At 46.6% G+C, this 20,096-nt stretch overlaps 1 protein-coding gene across 1 annotated transcript in view; it reads right to left on the bottom strand.

Annotated features, from left to right (window-relative positions):
• Positions 1 to 20,096, bottom strand: part of LOC309602672 (unconventional myosin-Vb-like) — a gene marked incomplete at both ends in the record, with an annotated part of 154,289 nt that overhangs the window by 47,598 nt on the left and 86,595 nt on the right. Inside the window, 5 exons of the mRNA XM_082336436.1 lie at positions 2,334 to 2,545; positions 3,778 to 3,889; positions 12,453 to 12,539; positions 17,116 to 17,213; positions 17,885 to 18,034. Of these exons, the coding sequence (XP_082192562.1) occupies positions 2,334 to 2,545; positions 3,778 to 3,889; positions 12,453 to 12,539; positions 17,116 to 17,213; positions 17,885 to 18,034 (659 nt within the window). The remainder of the gene's footprint in view (positions 1 to 2,333; positions 2,546 to 3,777; positions 3,890 to 12,452; positions 12,540 to 17,115; positions 17,214 to 17,884; positions 18,035 to 20,096) is intronic.

The following is a 20,096-nucleotide window of genomic DNA, read 5'->3' as shown; positions in this document are numbered from 1 at the left end:
TAACCTTCCTCTTATTACTTCAGTTATGACACCAAGTTGGGTAGGAACGTTGATCTGCTGGAGGGCAGGGAGGCCCTGCAGAGGGCCCTGGCCAGGCCGGGGCGATGGGCCCAGGCCACGGGGTGAGGGTCAGCAAGGCTCAGGGCCGGGTCCTGCCCTGGGGGCACAGCAACCCCAGGCACCGCTGCAGGCGTGGGGAGGAGCGGCTGGGAGCTGCCCGGCGGGAAAGGGCCTGGGGGTGCTGGTCGACAGCCGCTGGACATGAGCCAGCAGTGTGCCCAGGTGGCCAAGAGGGCCAGTGGCACCCTGGCTTGTGTCAGGAACGGTGTGGCCAGCAGGAGCAGGGAGGGGATGGTGCCCCTGCGCTGGGCACTGGTGAGGCCGCCCCTCGAATGCTGTGCTCAGCGCTGGGCCCCGCACCCCAAGGCGGCCATGGAGGGGCTGGAGCGTGGCCAGAGCAGGGCAGCGAGGCTGGGGCAGGGGCTGGAGCACAAGGCTGGGGAGGAGCGGCTGGGGGAGCTGGGGGGGCTCAGCCTGGAGAAGAGGAGGCTGAGGGGAGCCCTCATCGCTCTCTGCAACGGCCTGAAAGGAGGCTGGAGCCGGGGGGGTCGGTCTCTGCTCCCCAGGAACAAGCGATGGGACGAGAGGGAACGGCCTCAAGCTGCGCCAGGGCAGGTTTGGGTCGGATGTTAGGAAAAACTTCTTCCCCCAAAGGGCTGTCAGGCACTGGCCCAGGCTGCCCAGGGCAGGGGCTGAGTCCCCATCCCTGGAGGGATTTAAAAGCCGGGTGGATGTGGTGCTTAGGGACATGGTTTAGTGGTGGGCTTGGCAGTGCTGGGTTAACGGTTGGACTTGATGATCTTAAAGGTCTTCTCCAACCTAAATGATTCTATGATTCTGTAGTCTCATTTTGCCTCGTCTTCAAGTGAGCTGTAAGACTGCTGAGAGGGACCTGCAGCCATGAGCCTAGAGAAGCACATGGACCTCTGGGGACAAGAAAAATCTGCCCTCAGTTTTAAATACAAATCACCAAACTGCCCAGCTTTGCTCATTTGAGACCTTCTCATCCCGGGATTCTCCAAGAGGCCAATCCCTTTCACAGGAGCAAATAATACCACAAGTTCAGTTAGCATCTCTGATGTTTTTCCAAAATACAAAATGATTTAGAGGGAATGCTTGGAAGGAACATGGAAGTTCTTCACCCTTGGTTGCTTCAGTAATTGATAGAAATCAACATTGACCCTGCAATCAGGAGTGAAGTGCAAGCACGGTTAATGGGCTGCAGATTAGGTAGCAGCACTTCTGATGGGCAGATGCTAACTCAGAGCCAGGGAGAACATTGCTGCTCAAAACCAAGCAACAGAGCTAACACACCACAACTTCTCTAAGCCAAAACCAAGAAGGGAAACAAAGCTGAAAGGACCCAAATCTACTCCTTGTTCCTATCTGCAAAGTGCCTGAAGCCAGTTTGGCTAAATGCAGGAGAACAGCAGCGTTTGACATGAATAAGGGACACAAGATGCAAGGTGACCTGTGTGTTGGGATGCTATTACGTTGCTTTACTGCTCCCTCACACCCACCCCACATCTGCTACCAGCAGCCTGCTCTCCAGCGCAGCGTTATCTACAGAAATCCCAGCAAGCCACTGACACGAGGAAGCTTGAGGTTCCTGCACACAGAGAGTTAAACATTGAGCTCGATTATTCCGTACTGTAAGTAGCCCCATCGCCAGTGATTTGGAGTGATTTTGCGCATTACAAAGGATATAGGGAATCAATTCTGAGAACTCCCCCTGGACACCAAGGAGGCACAAATCTGGTCCCTGCAGAAAAGGAGCACATACCGACTAGCCAAGTGCTTACTAGCTGATTCAAACGCCCTTTGCCAGAGGTAGTCCCAGAAAAATATTAGTTCTGTGAAACACTTTCACCTAAATATCTCAGAGGACTTTAGTCATCTGATTACAGCCTAGCTGCCTATGCTCTAACCCTGGCCCAGCACCTAGAAATCAAATCAATACAGATATGAAATCGAATAGAGACAAAGAATTTTGATCTCTTGCCCCCGAATGAAGCTGGAGAGAGGGGCCAGGAACGAGTCCTGACTTTAGCACAGAAACTTTCACCCTAGTGGTACCTATGTGCACAAAACGGGTCTTGTTTTCACGGGGCTGAAAGGCAACTCCCCATGCAGAGCATTCTCAATGTTTCTCCTATGAAACCCCCAAGTATAAGGTCTACAAAATGGAACGGATTGAGAACATAAGTGCCCAGAAGTGTTTTTCCACTTGAACTCCCAGCTTGCCCTTCCTTGGCGGATTTCCTAGGACCCACCTCCGTGCCAGGTGCCCACGCGTGTAGCGCTGGATGACGATTGCGGCTTGTCTCAGCCTTTTGTACTTGACCCTCTGCAGCCAGCCCCGCACCGTCTTCTGAATTATGATTGTGGCAGCTCTGAACTTATCTGCTCGCAGTTTCTCCAGATATGCCACCTGGCCTGCACGGAAAAAGATCTTGGTACGTCCAAACTGGAACTTGTCTGGATCCTTTTCAAAAGCATAAAGGAAACTAAATTTAATTCAGGCAAACATTTTTTTTTTTTTTTCAGTCTATGTTGCTCAGTAGATACAGATTTAAAAAAACCACTTTGAATCAAATTTATCAGCTCAGCTCACATCTGTTCTTAACTGGGTGGTGAAGATAGTATTAGACTCTAAACTACTCGAGCTTCCATTGTGGAATGCAGCACTAGGATTCAGTCTTAAGTTCCATATATTTATACAAATTTTGAATGTTTTTTGGTTGGTTGGTTGGGGTTTTTGGGGTTTTTTGGGGGAGGGGGAGTTGGTTTTGGGCTTATTTGTTTAAGTTAAACAGAGCAATGCAACGCCAGAGGACTTCAAGAAAAGATTTCTTTCTCAAAAAGATTGAGGCTTACATCTGCAAAGTCATACATGCACTGCAAGTGGCTCTGCACCCAAGACAAACGCTTGGTGCATAAGGAGAACAGCTTCTGCAAAGAGGAACCCAATTGAGTAAATTCCTCAAAATCCCATGAGGAAAACAAGGATCAAAAATTAAAACCTGGCTAAGATGCTGTGCACATTCCGGGCTCCTCAACAGCAAGACAACAGGAAGAAACCTTTGCGTGCACATTTGCAATTTAAAAATAATGCACGAGACTGAGTAGTCAGGTTTTGGTAAGGGGGGGGGGGGGTGGCAAAGACTTCTTATTTGCGTATACATATAGGGAAAAAGTCCCAGTCCACAGGATGCTTTTTCTAGATATTAGTGGCCATTAAAAGTCTCCCACACATCAAGACAGGGCAATTATTGCATTTTTCTCTTACTCATTTGTACAAAAAGACATTTAATGATGGGGTGACAGAACCAACTTTGACTAAGGTCCATGACGTTGTACACAGTATCTAAAGCTGGACCTCTAAAAGGAGCTCCAGCTATGGCTACCCAAAACGCAGGAGGGGTTGGAGGGATGAGTTTTCTGGAGATGGCCAGTTGTTCATGTACAGTCGGTGATAAGAAACTCTGGGCTTCACCAGCACTGAAATGGTATGTTCAGCTTGACTGCAATCAAGAGATCCCACGTCACGCTTGCTCTGCCTACCTCCTTGCGAGACTATCTCATTTTGGAAAAAGCCCCTGGCTGCCTAGGCTGAATAAGCACCTGCATGAGCAGCAGAAGAGCAATTCAGATCATATCAAAGCCACAAGCTTCCGTGCTGTAAAAATCATTGCCAGAGATTTGGTCCCAGCTCACCTTAATGAGGTCTTCCAACAGGGTCTGACAGATCTGCTTCTTGTCGTTCTTAGAGAGGTCTCTCTTTTTCATAAGAACACGATACCTATTGAAAAAGTCGTGGTAGGACCATCTGAAAGCAAAGTATACACAGGATTAGTCTGCATGCTGGGCATTATTTCCTTAAAATAAAGTGTTTGGTGTCATAGACGAGTCAAAATATGAAACTCTCATACTGAGGGACCTCTCACCACTTCACAGCATGGATTGAAGCCACCTGAAAGGAGCTAGGTCACCCCAAACCTGACCCCCAGTCTCGGCCCTCCCCTGCCACCGAATGACCTTATCAGTGCATTTGTAGCCTGGAACAGAAAGGCCATGGATCACCTTGTTTTCACTCCTCCTGATGTGCTTCCCAAGCTGCTGCAGTTTACCAGCCAAACGCAACAACGCTGTTCCCTTCGGAAAGGATATGTTAATTTTGAAGAGATCAGGGATCTCCCGATTTGGCCAAAAAGATTTAGAAAAGCAATCTTGATAGGATGCTAGAGAATGAATCAACTAGAAACTCTTCCTTATTTTCCTTTTCCAACCTCTGTTGAATATTATTTTAATCAATTAACTCACTAATCGCTCCACGTTGAGGTCTGTGGCCGAGACCCTTAAAACAAACACAAAATCCTTGGGACTCTGAAAAGACAAAGCAGCCATTTGGAAGATGCCTCACTGTCACCAGCAGTGAAGTTTCCAAACACGCAGTGATAATTGAAGGAATTAAAGCACTGTGTCTTACTGCTAGGAAATATCATCTCCTGCCGCCGCTGTTAGATGTGGAGCCTGCAGACTGGATCCTGAAATTGGTTCAGCATCTGCCAAGTTTCAGCCTTCTCCAAATTAACACAGTGAGTTATGGACCCCTCAAAACCTGAGGTTTTTAATTAAAACTCTAGGTATTTCCAGCACTGTCAAGTACGGCCATCGTTATTTTAAAAAAATATGCATAACAAACGTCAAAGGAAGATGGGAGAGGTTTGCAGAGATTTTGATTTCTGCTCTCGCTCACTGAAACCATCTGTGAGCCTGACCCGCACCCTCACAAATGTTCTGGCAGAGCACAGGAGCACCAAAATGAGAATACACACGCTGTATGAACAGCAGCCGTACAGAAACCTCTTCTCCTCAGCCCAGCAGCCCCCTGCCTGCCTTTATTTTTCTGTTATTACACCCCATTCTTCCCAGTTTTCCACTTCCAGAGATTAAGAGAGGCGGGAAGAAAGGCAAAATAAATTGCAAAGGGCCTGAAGAATGCTTGTGACGGGCCCTTACGCTTGGCCAGTTTGCAGTGGTGGGACTGGGTAAAACATCCCACCACCTGAGCACATCCCATGTTCAAGGCTCCCCTCTCTATAAAATACTTCATCTCTAACAGAACTTCTTGAAGGCTGGAAGCTGGGATGTTTGGCAAGATAGGCGTACCAGAAATATAACACTTATTTCAAAATACACGACCAACGCAGTCTCGCATCAGTTCAGAAAATGCAGCAGGGGAGGAAAGCCAGTTTGATTAAAAGCAATACTCTAACAGAACACAGTAGAAGAAAATGTTTCCAATGAGAAGGAAGGGAGAAAAAGCCAAAAAAAAAAAGCCAAAAAAAAAAAAAAAAAAAAAAAAAAAAAAAAAGGACTGCTAAGGACTGGGAATTGCCACGCAATTCCTGCACGGACACATTGCACCCTGGACACCTTTTGCAAAGAACATGGGAATGGCAAAACCTAGAGAAGAGTCCTTAACGTTGTTCCTGAAGCAAACGGTAAGACGAAGGGCTCCTGAAGACAAGAGCAAGAAGGAAACTGTCATGAGAGGATTTCCCATGCTCAGAGTGGCTCTGGAGTAGTCAGATTTAGTGAACATTTCATCCTTATCTACATGGGCTAGTCCTGGGACTGGACAGCCGAGGCTGCCCACGCTCAAATGACCAAAAGTGCTGGATTATCACTAAAAAAAAATAAGATACCTGCTACGGGGAGCTCTCTCTGCGGTGAGGTACAGCAAAACTCAACATAAAGATCATTGCAAGACTACAGGCTTGTGTCATGTAGGGTTTAAGCTTAAACTTGCTTCCTCTTTGCTTTCTAAACGCCTTCAATTTATAATTACATTTCCTATTTTGTACCCGCACCTTAAACATTTTGCTTTGCGCAAATAAAACCCGTTTTCGTTTTAAGCACGTCTGAGGCTTTACGCAGCTCCAAATCAAACCCGATAGGAGAAGCAGAGCACGCAGTGCCCGAGGCACGCAGCCAAGCGCGCGATGCTGGAGACCTCCTGCCTGGCTCAGGTGTTACTTAAGCCAGGGAGAGCTTGGGGAGAGAGAAAAGAGAAGGAGGGAGTATTCCCGTTAACCTGCCAGAGTCAGTTTAGGAGCTGATATTATTAACTGCTGCTATTCGGAGGAAGAAATCATCCTGCAGGTGCCACCCGGGCTCCTCCGGCAAAGAGCAGATGGCGAAGAAGCAACACGCGTAACTGAGGGCACGGGTCCAAGCTGGGCAGGCAGCAGCAAAATCCATCATCTTCCCTCACCGAGACAGAGATGGAGATCCCGCAGCTGCTTTCAAACCAGAGTCAGACACCTGCAGAAATTCCTTAAAAATAGATCGTAAGTCACTACATAAAGGGTCTTTCTTCAGAGCCTGTCGCTCTCATTTCGCGTGGTGGTAAAAACTGATTTCTGCTTGTTTCCATTTGAGTCCAGCTTTAACACAGATAACTCACTTATTAGGATTAAGTCTCGTACGAGACATGGGAAGTGGCACGGAATATGCTCACTGATTGCTGTCGGGGTGTTCTGCTGGGCTGGTGGCATCCGTAGTCCTCTATCCACATCTCCCAGAGGTTCACAGCCAAACGCCGCAGCTCCACGGCACACCACCGCTTCACCCTTGCTGCAGCGAGGCCGCTCTCACCATCCTCGCTGATTTAGCAGGAGATGACAGTCCTGAGATCACACTGCTTGTATTATTGTCCAGAGAATATCAAGACAAAAGCTCTGCCGCGCCGGGGGCTCAGCTGGTCCATCAGGAGTTTCACTGGAATATTTGCAGTCCCAATTCACAAGCAAAAGCAAGCTGCAGGGGTTCATAGGTGCTGTTACAGGATCCTCCCAAGAGAAAGGAACAATTAAAGCACTCAGGTTTAATACAACAGGCCTGGTTAAACCACTTCAGGTTCAAAGCAGTATAAAATTACATGACAACTATGTGCTTTGAGAGAAGCAAACGTGATGCCCTAACCCTACAAGGGAGATCTCCCTGGTGCAGAAATACTGAAGCTCAATGATTTGGTTCATACATGCTTCCTTTTTTTTTTTTTTTCTTTCAGTCTTCTGCACATATATGTCTTTTTTTTTTTTAGGTTCAACATCTGCATCTTCAGCAGAGAAAAGGAAAAAAGAGAAAACTTATTTCCCTCCTGCTAGACGGCAAAGCAATTGCCAGCACGAGACAAAAGACGTGCCATGTTACCCCACAGCTTAGCAGGTCAGGATAGATTATGGGAAGATTATACCTCAGTTCAACTTGTTAACAGGTATGAAATTAAAAGCAGACCTCAGGTTTTCAGGATGCTGCCCCACAACATAGGCACGCCTCATTGCTAGGAGCTGGAAACCACCGAGGGCCACTAAATAAATACAATTCCTTATCTTTATCAAGTTATAAGCTCCAGAGGGGTGGTGTAGGTGAAGAGCTGTAACCAGGAGGATTTTTGTACCTGCACAAATGAGGAGGAGGGAGAAGGAGGCACAAAGGACTGGACAGGTACTACTCAAACTTCCCCCCCCCCCCCCAAAAAATAATAATCTCAGGGCTGAGATCAAACACAACCAACCTTAAATATCAAAATTTTGCTTTGAAGTCAGCACAGGCCACTAAAGGGAAAAGGCAATAAAAGGAATGGAAGGACACAGGAAAATAACTTATGCCTGTGGAAAAAAAACCCTCCTTGGGCTTGAGCAGCAGGGAGGATGCTCAAGGGCTCGGCCAGGAGCAGGAGACTTGATCAACCCAGCAATTTCTTTGTCATCTATAGAAATTAGACAGAGGGAATGAGGCATAACACACGCCACAAATTAAGCCTTGTATCTGTGGTTTAAAAAACGAGATTTGGATGTTTTACACAAAACTACAACCGGGTGCAAAGCAAAGGGGCTGCTCCTGCCCAAAATCGCAGGGCTATGAAGCTGAGAGCAGCCCTCGTGCTGCAGAGCCAGCTGGATTTATTACAACCTCGTAATTAAAGGGAGGGCTCGGATAAGGAACCGGGGGTGGAATTCTGACTCCTGAGGAAGCCTCTCAAAAGCATCTCTCCAAGCAGTCAGCAATTGCCCAAAATATCTCCAACCTATTGTTTTAGGGTTGATTACAGCAATGTTATTTCAGCAGCACTGAATGAAGAGCTGCAAGGAGGAATATAATAAGAGCTCGAAGCTTTTATGACTTAACCATAAAATTACTGAATGCAAAATCGTTCCATTAAGGGTAAATAAATTCATCGCCCCCCCATCACCCAAGACCGTCCCAGCGACCGTCCGCTGAGCAAACCCGGCTTCACGTAAGAAATCCTGCCAGCACCACGTGGTACCGTCCCCTGAAGGGATCAATATTTTAAGCAGTAAGGAGCTGGACTATATTGATCTTTCTATAAGAGCTGAAGCCTGTTTGGGGGCACGCAGGTTGAATATTTGAGCCAAGTTTTGACATAAAATTATTTCAGAAACTGCGGCTCAGGGAGAAAATTTCTTTTGCCTTGTTTACTGCAGCAGAACAGATTTGCCTTTCAATTAGCTCTACAATATGCAAGCTGGCATGGCTTGAAATTATCTGGAATATATTCAAAGAGCACAATGAGGGGGGAAAAAAAACCCCTCTATTTACATATTACCTTTGTTGGGAATGGGGGGAGTGGGCAAACAGAACTGCTCGTAGCCAAAGTCATTTATAGGTTTTGTTTCCCTGGCTGCAAGACAGCTAAAGGCACATTATAAAAAAAATTATTTGATAAGGACGCCCATGATACATTTCAATTATGAATGTTTAATGTTTATAGAGTTTAGCAGCTGTGATTTCATACCGAACTGATACATCTGCCAGTCAGCTCCAGCGACCAGAGGAAGCAGCTAAATGCCAAAAATACTGAAACAATAAATTTCGAACATAACAACTACAATAAGAGTATTTCGGAGAGGCTGCAAGGACAGCGTTATTCAGAGCAACTGCGTGGTGGGAGACCGCTGCTGTGGTACCACTGACTGGAAACCACCAGAACCAGCAAGAAGAAAAATGTAGAGTTTTGACAAAATCCAAGTTAAAAACTTGTTTTAAAGAGTATTTTGTTATTAATGAAGATCTGCACCAATTAATTCTCTACAGACTAATCTTTACATAGCCAGTTTCTATAAAGAAGATGAATGGTTTTATAGTACAGAGACATCTTCCATGCTTTACCCGCGGAAGCTGGTGATAGATTTACTATCTACACATTTCAGACAGTCCATTTATCACAATCATTTATGTACATACTAACAAATACATTTCTTAACTGCTGCGTAACATTTCAAACCAAACGATACATTTTCAATTTACTCGAGATAGCGGCAGAGTGCAGCGTACCATGGAACTGATAAAATAAAGCCAGGCGGACCCAAAGCGGGGAGCGGGAGGCTTCATCTTTCAGTGGGAACATATCACGTCTTACCTGGGCTCACGAACACTAAAAACTATTTTAAAACTTTTTTTTTTCTTAAAGGAACCAGGTAAAAAAATTATCGAAGCCTCAAAACATTCAATTCTTCAACCCATAAAGTAATTGTGATGGAGAAGCATGAAATAACAGCAGAAGGCAGCTTCTCTGACCCAAAGCCACATCACTCTTAGAAGTTACTCTTGTGACAATGTGCTGGAAAATACTCAGATCTAAATACTACAGGATGAAAATAAATGTTTTCTCTTGTTTCTGTAATAAAACTCCTCCCGAGAGAAAACATTTTGAAAATTCCCTCTTGCTCTAAAGGTAAATTGCTTACACCCAAGTGAAACAAAACTCGCAAAGATCAAGTCTCGCATGATTATTTTTAAGTGGTTTAAATTTCTAGCTTTCACACAGGGTTTAAATTTAAAGCAATGATCCTCCTTTTTTGGGTGATCCTTAATCAACCATTATAAACCGACTTATCTCAAAATGTAAGGAAATATGGACGAATAATCAATGCTCGTCGCGATGAAAACGGAGACACATCTCACGAATGTAAAAACTCAGAAAGAACTAAAACGCCTATTACATTTCCCACTGAATAAGATCCTGTGGAAGCAGCTTTTCCCAAGCTGGTTTATAAAGCCAATTCAAATATACAGATTATTCACAATCTTTCAACGATGTTGCCCAAGTCCTGGGTCTGGCCTTTCAAGACAGGAATTTTATGACCAAGGAGGGTGAAGAACTACCAAAACCCAAAGCGAGTATCTTATTTCATGCAGAGCTGTTGCTGTATACAATTATCTTCTAGAAACATTAAAATAAACAAAAATCTGTCCTTGAAGCATCCCAAACACTGAACTGGAGAAGGTCACTCTGAAAGGCTGAAATAGCTATTTGCACCCTTTTTTTTTTTTTTTCCCCTGGAGGAAGAACAAAAGCTGACAAGTTGCAGTGATGGAAGAGTTTTGTATTCTTAGTGCCCTGGGAAAAAAGACCTCATAACCAAAAGCATGCAAGCAGAGCTGAAAGCATCGCTTTTGAGTTTTTCAGGATGGTGCGGTCTTCGCACCGGTCAATTATTTGCCGTAAATAGATCTTGGCTGGTCTCCAGGTGCTGCAGTGGTTTCTCCCCTCTGTTCCCCCTTCCCAGTTATTAATTAGACATTGATTTTAGTGCCGTAGGGTCTAAACTGCAGAGTTAAGTGAGCAGAGAGAGAAAAATGCTACAAGTCTTTAGGAAAATTATGAATGGAGAGGAAGAGGGTATCCCTGCAGCTATGCTAAGACCAGTAGCAAAACTCATGGCTAACGCTCAAGTCGGAGCTCCCCACACCTTCCCTGGGACCTACAACCGCAGAGCCAGGAGCATCCACTGCACTGGGGAGCACGACCACTTGCTTAGTGAGCATAAAACTGCTTTTCGGTGGCCTCTGCGAAATGAAACCACAGCTGTTTCACTGCTCTAGGGCTTTCAGTGCAAGAGGACAGACAGATGGATTTGGCCCTGCAGCTACTTTTTAATTTTCCCCTGTGGCTCAGAGATTGAGAAGCAACTTTTTAACAGTTACATCCACAAATGCCTTGAAGACTTCAGAGATGGGAGCCAAAGGTGGTGCTGGGTCTTCTAACAGGGCCAGACCCCCAACAGGAGGGCCCAAATCTCCATTCACCCTCCCAATACTGGCAGAGGAAAGAGAGAAATTGGTTTCTGTGCTTTTCTTTTTTCCCTTTTTTCCTTCTTTCCCTTTTTTCCTTCTTAAGGAGTCGAGCTCAGCCAGCCAGGGAGATCCCCATTGCCAGTTTTCGCCTGTCCGTGGAGGTCGCTGGCCCCCAGAGGTTTTACATGGGCTAAGTGCAGCACAACCATCTCATGTCAACGCACTGAAGCTGCCACCAAAGTTCAGAGGCTCTTTGCAGCTTTGCAGGAGATGAGAGCAACTGATAGGCAGCACGCTCCTCCCCAAAAACCAGGACAGGGACTTTCTCATGGCGTTCAACATCACGCTTAGCCGACTCTTTACTGAGCGTATTTATAACTCCTTTGTTCCACATAAAAAGGCCGATGGCTATGCTGACATTAACACAAAGCTGCTTGGCACTAAAACGCAATTGATGCATTTTTAGAATTATTTGCTCTTGTCATCTTCAGGGCTTATTTATAGTTTATGTTTTCTGATTTATTAGGCCCTAAAAACCTCTTTTGAATTTTGTGTCACAATCAGCAAGAGCCACACCACCCATAACCTTTCCTTTTTAAGATGCAAGAGTTTGAAGCCTAGTATGCTTTGGATCTGCGGTGTGAAAGTCTGCAATAATAATTTACAACCCTTATTTTCTTTCTCTGCAAGTATAATCAAAAAATTTTTGGCTGAAATTACTATTGCAGCAGGTGTCTGAAGCCAGAAGAAAAAAAAAAAAAAGGAAAGCAAAGTGTACAGTGCAAGGAGCTTTTGTATGGGGAGCTTGAGGCAAGCAGGGAAGAAGTCTTCTAGGGCAACGCTTGCTTTCAGGCAAGATGGGTGTAGAGGATATAGAGCTGTTATTTTGCTACTTGCTTCGCATGGGATCAAAGCTGGATTCCTTTATCTGCCATGCACCAGCATTTTTGGAGGTTTCACCCCAGCAAATTACTTCTCATGACCATACTGAAAGCACCAGCTGAAACGCTGGACGCAACACAACACAGCCTCCGGCAGCCTCGCTTTGCAGCTCATCGCTTGATAAGAAATCTCTTAGATTTGAGGAACCCAGGACCTAGTGGGGGTTTTGCAAAATGGAAAAAAAAAATAGAAAAAGGGGAAAAATCTGTCCTGCATACAAACCAACCTAAATAAACCCTGTTTGTCTTGAGAACTCTGGTGGTTTTTTTCTCCCTCCCTCGCCCCAGATAATGAACCTGCTGAGTAAAGCACAACACCGCGCCAAATTCCCAGCACGGTACCTGGATGGGAAGCCAGCTGCACTTATGCGGATAGTCTCCAGCACTCCACAAGCTCTCAGCTGCTGCACCGCTCTCTTCGGATCAAATCTGCAATTATATTTAGGATAGAGATTAACACAGTGAGAATGAACCCACATCAACCCACCTGACAGCGACTCTTTTGGGGACAGGAATTAGCTTCCAAATTGCGGAAAAACGCTCTGCTCTCATCATTAGTAGAGGCGCTGAAGAAAACCATACGTCCATGGATAGCTTTTGTCCATGGCCATTCCCTTGCAAACCTCAGTATAACCACAAATCCCATGACTTGCTTTGGGAACAGGCTGCACAGACGTCGCACGTTTTCTCTTCATGTCACGAGACGTCGTGTTTTTGAAGTGCACCGGACCTTGCTATTGCCCTACTATCAATGCCAAGCGGTGCTCCTGGGACAAGATGACAATCTGTTGCAATTAGTCTTCACAGCCATAACCTGCCCAGCTACATAAAGCAACACAATTACGATAAAGAAGTGAACAGGCTACCCCATCACAAGCTGCCTGATGAACCAGACAGTATTAGTTCTGCAGCTATAAGGGCAATAACATATTTCCAGAAAGAAATCCAATTCAACAGCAAAATAAAGCTGATATATTAATTTCCATATCAAAACTGAGTAATTAACAGGTCCCACAGGTTTGCAGACCATTAAGTTTACCAAAACAGCAGTGCTCATGTTCCAGACTAAGGGCTTTGGTAGGTGACATGTGGAAATTCAAGGTATTTCTGCTCTCAGCTGTCCGCCCTCCTCTTCCTAGCAGGCATTATCCCTCACCGCTGGCATCTCATTTCCATCAACAACTTGTGCTGAAAAACTTTGCGCCAGCTTCCAGCTGAATACTTGGGCTGTGCTCTCTTTGGCTCCTGGCATGAAGCCGCTTTCGGATCGGTCTATCTTTGCACAGAGGACAGGTACCAGCATCCCCCATCACTTCTCCCTCCTTCCACCCCTGACACCGAATGCACAAAGAGGTCCCAGCTCTCCAGCTCGAGATGTTGGACCCTGGAAGAGGTCAATGGATCAAGCTTGGACTCGTATGATGCAGATGTCCACAGCTGCATTAGGCTTCCAGAACAAGGCTGAGGAACAAAACCTTCTCAGGTACCTGCTTGTCCCTTCCTGAAAGCCTGAAGTATTTATACCCGCAGGTCAAGAGCGCATGAATAATTCTGCTTCGCCTCCGCTGTGCAAAAGCAGCATAAGAAATAGGCCCCTGCTACTTTGTGCGTTTTTAAATTCCCTGGACCTGTCAAGTCTATAGCAAATTATTCACTACAACACTGCAAACATGATGCAGGGTGGAAAATCAGTCTTGGCTGTCACTCACTTCAAGGAAAAATCCACGAGGGTACCATTTCCAGAACAATAAATAATAAACAGGACTGCTAGATGGACGGGGAAGCTTCAGTCCTGGAAGACCCCAGGGCAATGTACGTCGTACACACGGGGAGCTTTCCGCAACGTGGCCAAGCCCCGCTCAGCAGCGGTGAAATGCAGTCACCAGAGCGGCTGCAGTGATTTATCAGCGTGGAAAGCCAAGACCCTCTCTAGTGACAACTCCAGCTATGGGCTGAGGCTGAAATAAAGAGCTTAAAAGTTGGACAATACACATTATTATGAACTCCTTTTCCTTGCCATGGTAGAAGCACCTAGCAACTTGCTTTTGGCCTGAAAACTCAGGTAAGAGATCACAAACCCTGCCTGAAACAGAATTTGGAAGGAAAATTGTCAAAGGTACAAGCTGAAGTCAGGCATTCCCCTCGCACCTCTCTCTTTGAAGTCTTCTCCATGAGGGATCAACCTCAGATGCAGCAAATATCGCTTGCATGGTGCCAACGCTTCCTCCAGGCTGACACCCTTCACCTCCCTAAGAAACAAACCTTACCTTGGAACCAAGATGTAAAGTAGGAATGAGAGTAACGCGGGTTGCAAGAGACTTTAGGAGGTCTCTAGTCCAACCTCCTAGGTTTAAAAGCTGGGGCAGCTATGGGGGCAAACCCATAGCTCAGGGCTTTATCCAGTCAAGGGCTGAAAACCTCCAAAGATGGAGGTGGCAAAACCTCTCTTGGGCAGCCTACTCCACTGATAGACTGTCCCCATGGGGGGGAGGAAAAAAAAAGGTTTCCTTATCTCCAATCTGAACCTCTCATGTTAATTTGTGGCCATTGACTCCTGTCCTCCCACCACACACCGCTGCGAAGAGCACGGCTTCGTCATCTTGGTAGCTCCTGTAAGTACTGGGAGGCTGCTATTAGGTCCCTTCTCTTCTCCAGGCTAAACATCTCAGTGTAGCAAAACTGTAACGTTCTGGCGAGCTGAAAACTGTTATGTTTTAGGAAGACAAAAAGGTCCGTGTTTTTTCGCTGAACAATGAACATAACACCGAGTGTTCTGCATGCTACAAGATACCACTTCAACGCTAACCCAGAGCAGTGCCTCTGTTGTTTCATTTCGTTAATGCCTTCTGGCACTGTGGATTTTTCAGCACAAGTGCCTCTGAAGTGCAGAATCCTTTACAGCCATCCCAGTATTCTCCAGAGCCGTTTTACATATAAGCAAGTGGACTTTATTCAATTCCTCAAACTGGTGGCAGCACAATCAACACTGACCAAGATTCCCAGACCACAATTTCAATTAAGCAATCCATGATGGGCGAGGAGGGAGATAACCTCTGGCAGAAGAACCCCCAGTACACGACACCCGAACCACTGCTTCCTGGCTCGTAGACGGGGATGCAACACCACCACCCCAACCCAAAGCACCCTCCTGTTGTTTCCAGCCCACGGTGACTCCTGCAATGCCGCCGCCTGCAGACAGACACCTGCGCGCTGCTCCTCCAGAACCATTCTTGTGTCTATTTTTGTTTGCCCTTTGCTCCTAAAATCCCGAGCTTTGACAACTCCGACATTCGCCAGATGGGGAGCGTCGCATCGGACCGAGTCATCACTCAGACTGCGGGCAGGCACGGGCAGAATCATCCTGCTGGTATCTGCTACCCATAACACCTTAGAAGTACAACTGGGTTCATTTAGATAATTACTGCACCTTTACAACCAGGAGCTTGCACATTTACAAAACAGTATTAACTGCATACTGAGCATCACATGAAAAACTGAATTGCAAAGTTAAAGGCAAGGAAGTGAAGATGGATGAACTGAAAGTAGAGCCAAGTAGGGACATGGAGTCTTGGAAACACCCTTTGGAAAGGTGAAGCCATTTCACCATGCGGAGCATCTACCACTTCCACTACAGAAAGTTAGAAAATACTTCTGTGCTTTATCTAAACAAAGCAGTCAAACACAAAGTGCAATCCTGAATTTCATTTCAATGGACGACCTCCGCAACAGGCAACAAGAGATCGAGGCCCTGAGCATCTCCAGTACCTACAAAATGGTACGTGAAATAGAATCATAGAATCTTAGAATCGTTAAGGTTGGAAAAGACCCTTAAGATCATCGAGTCCAACCGTTAACCCAGCACTGCCAAGGCCACCACTAAACCATGTCCTCGAGCACCACGTCTACCCTTCTTTTAAACAGATACAACAGACCACAGAAACTGCCGTCCCAGCACAGCCAGCCAACATAGCCTTCTCCAGAGCTGTTAACAAATCATCTAATGAATCTGTTAAATATAAGCCAGCTCCTGAATGTCTTCTAACCATCAATACTGTTCGCTTTGCTGTCTGCAGGGGGAGAAGAGCCAAGCTGGGGAAGCTTTCTGGTGCATACGTAGCCACCAGCGTGTCACGACCAAGGATGAGCCTGTTTACGGATGCTTCATCCTCCTTTGCAGGACGCTGCTGGAGGCGTTTCTGCACTCTGAAGTGGCACCGTGCTCACCGGGAGCGCTCAGACTGCATTGGATCAGCTGGAGGGCAATGCCTCCCTGCTTACAGGTCATATTATAACTCTGCTTTCTTGAATGTCACCACATGCAGTTTATGCCAGGGCCTTTAGAAGACATCACAGCAAGATCTATGAGGTCCCCGCATACTAATGGCCAAGCTTTTTTGGAGTTACAGGGAACAAAATTGGACACGAACACATTATCCAAGAGGTCAAAGAAGGCTAACAGCTTTTCAGTCGCAACGTTCACAGCTTGCGATACACCTCTGAACTACAGAGGAAGATCAAGACTGGCTTTTTGCTTCAGCTGTTCACTCACCTGGAAACCCGCCTGAAGTTGATAAAAGTCACATCTTTACTTTTTTCACATTGATTCTGGAAGCACCAAGACATTTTTGTTCATTTTACAAGCACACCACTTATCTCTACTTTTTTATTTCTTTCTCTGCTACTTTCTACTGTTTAGTACTATAACCATTTAAATCAAAGCAATTCTAAGATGAAATTGTACAAAGACCCTATAATTGCAAAGCAAGGATGCTCAGTGTTAGCAGAGTATATCTATGAATTACTAGGACGTGTGTTAGTCTTCGTTTCAGGGGCACAAAAACCACACAGTGAAACCCAAGAGAAGTGACTCCAGCAAACTACGGGGACCTTCCAGTTACGGGAACAGCATCACAAGAGGGGCAATCTCTTTAGCAAGAGGAAAAGTGCCAAGCGCACTCTGTTGCTATAATGCCGAACATATTTGCTCATTTGAAAGCCCACTTACTTAAAGGGGAGCTTCTCGTCGTTTGGCTTGATGCAACGCACGTAGTGCGGGGTCGTGGCATCCAGAGTCTCCATGAGCAAATGCAGCGAGTTGCGGAACTGAAAGACAAAACCACTCGTTTTGAGGAGGGATGAAGGTGCTGTACCACGCGCCCAAGTTGGCAGGCGCTGCAAGAAGCCACCTGCGGTGCCAGCCTCTGGATGTGACATAGCGGGAACCTCCCCGTCAGCCCAGCACATGCAGGAGCAATTCAGAGAAGACACTGGTGGCTTGAGGGCTTCCAGCTCAATGATGTACAACAGCAATAAGTGTTTGTTTGGGGCTTTATCCAGTTGGGTCTTGAAAATCTCCAAAGGTGGAGAAAGCACAACCTCTCTGGGCCCCTGTTGCACTGCTTGACCGCCCACACAGGGGAAAAAATGCTCTTTTTCTCAAGTTGTTTCAATTTATGAGCACCACAGTACATTGGGATACAGTCCGGTGAATCCCAGAGTGGCCTCCACCCTCCTTAGACCATGTCTCAACTCCTTCCAGTCAAAACTACTTGAGCTCTTCCAAAGACACTGCTAGGAGGTGTTCAAAATGCAACAGCCAAACTGTTCCCATCCTCAACACGGGTCATGGGAAGGTCTTCTCACTTCCCCCCACAACAACTTTTTACTTATCTCTGCTTCAAGCTGAAGAAACAAGATCTGAACTGTAAAAATGTATCTGGATTCACTTGCCCCATTCTCCTACTGTCAACTGATTCCCTCATGTCATACGTTACCTGGTGCCCCACTGTTTTCTTGTGCTCCTTATTGGCAGCTTTGATCACTGGCCTGGCAGAACGGACGCTGATTTTGGATGTTCCCTTTCCCATGGAAGTGGTGGGTGCAGCATCCTTCTCATCTTGGAATAAGTCTGCTACCATTTGATACTAGAACGAAAGACAACATCTGAGTACCTCTGGCCCTGCTCTTTGCTGAATAAACCCATCCAAGTCGCATCGTTCTGGTCGTTTTTTCCTCATCTTAAAGCAGGAAGGGGAAAAAAGGGCAATAAAGTGAAATCAAGAAGCATTGCCTACATAACTCGCGTCAGCAGGACCACGGGCCATTCTGTTTTGTAGTTCATCAAACCTTGAAATATGCACATTAAATCAAACAAGTGAAAAAAGAGGATGGCTAGCTGAAAGGCTACATCACTGACATGTTGTTCAAGGCACAAAACCTCCTGAACGTGAAGTGACTCTTGCTCCCAGGCTTCGTTTTGAGCTACTCATTCAGTCCTGATGGCAGCAGGGATGCTGCCCGCACAGCGTATCCCGCAGGAACGGGGTCTCTGCATGAGGACAGGCAGCAACCTGCTCTCACCACAGCCACGGAGCCACCCCTGCTTTTCCAAACAATTAAGAGACACCAGCACTTCCTCACTAATTACCTGCATTTCAGCGCAAACGAGCAAGGCGACAGCAGGACCGCCATTCCGCAGCCCTGAAAGCACCACATTTAGCTCCTCAGATCTCTGAAGTCTGGGGTTTCTGGCAAGCCAGCAGCAAACTTTCTGCTTCATAAACAGCAGAACAGGTGAGCTGGCAAATGCAGTTAACACTATTTTTTTTTTTTTTTAAGGGGCAGGGTGTTCAAATTTGCATTAGGCTGGGGAACGTGAATACTAAGTAAGCCACAATAAATCTGGCCTGTTTAGCAGAGCTGTTAAATTTTCACATCTTGAATCCAGCTATGCACCCACACTGGTTTCCGCTACAGCTGTGCTTACCTTCAAACAGTAAATTCTTAAATGTAAGAAAAACCACTGTCACCAGGTGGGATTTCACTTATCACCGAGCTGAGCTGGGCTCCAGCCCGGTGACACTGCCAAAGCACCCACGATGCCGCCCCAGCAGCACGGACACCACCAGCAACGCCCGCTCCGGAGCATCCATGGGAGAGGGCACCAGCATCACGCTTCCCTTGCCCGTGGCACACCATGCCCAACACGTCCACGTGAAAACACCGAGACGAGGCAGCGGGACACTGCACAGTGCTCTTCCCTCCATCCCAGGCTCCTCTGAAAGCCGAGCTTGGGTGTATTTCTAATAAGATCCCAAGAAGAGTGCAGGGGTTTACCACTTTATGGACATTAACGGACAGCCCCGTGCCGTAAAGAGCTGCCTGGCTCTCTGTCACATCCCTGGAGTGAGACAGGAATATTTCCAGCCCCGGTCGTGCAGGTTGTTCGCACAGCTTGCTAGCATGACAGCCTAAACACCACTGTGGAAATGAAACGGTTTGCATTACGTTAGGAAATTGCTTGCAGGGTCCAAGACAGCGCCTGCTACGGATCTGCTTCATACTCACAGCTTTTCATAGAATCATAGGATCGTTTAGGTTGGCAAAGACCTTTAAGCTCATCAAAGTCCAACCGTTAACCCAGCACTGCCAAGCCCACCACTAAACCATGGCCCTAAGCACCACATCTCCCGGGCTTTTAAATACCTCCAGGGGTGGGGACTCAACCCTTCCCTGGGCAGCCTGTGCAGCTCACTCAACTCCTACGAGAATAAAGTCTCGCACCTTCTTTGCCTAACCCTCTATCCCAAAAAAAGACACCCTGGCAGCTGTTGCACTTTGATGACATGGCACCGTCCCGGGTGCTTTGCCTCCTGCAAACACGGGCTGTTTGGGTGGCAGGTGCTTGATGCTGGAAGACGTCCACCACAGGCTCCGCTTTACTGTCTCGCGCCTGACAATGCGGTGAAACCCCCCGGCTGTCATTTCAGGTTTCAAAATATCTTCTCAACGCAGAGCTGGGAGGGCCATCGACCCCTCCATCCGCTTGCTATTAATAAAGAGTGCTTGCTCCTGCACAAACGCTCAACAAGAACTCAGAGGTGAGCTTTCAGCTTGCTTAAAGCAACACTGGTGTAACTGGGACCGTCTGTGGCAGCCCAGGATCTATTCCACGGATGCTGGGTGTAAGTGAGAAGGATGGATCCC

Source organism: Platalea leucorodia (genome assembly GCF_965183815.1).
Source record: "Platalea leucorodia genome assembly, chromosome: Z".
Classification (NCBI taxonomy): Eukaryota; Metazoa; Chordata; class Aves; order Pelecaniformes; family Threskiornithidae; genus Platalea; species Platalea leucorodia.
The sequence above is the reverse complement of the archived record's forward strand: the minus strand, read 5'-3'. Positions and strand labels throughout refer to the sequence as shown.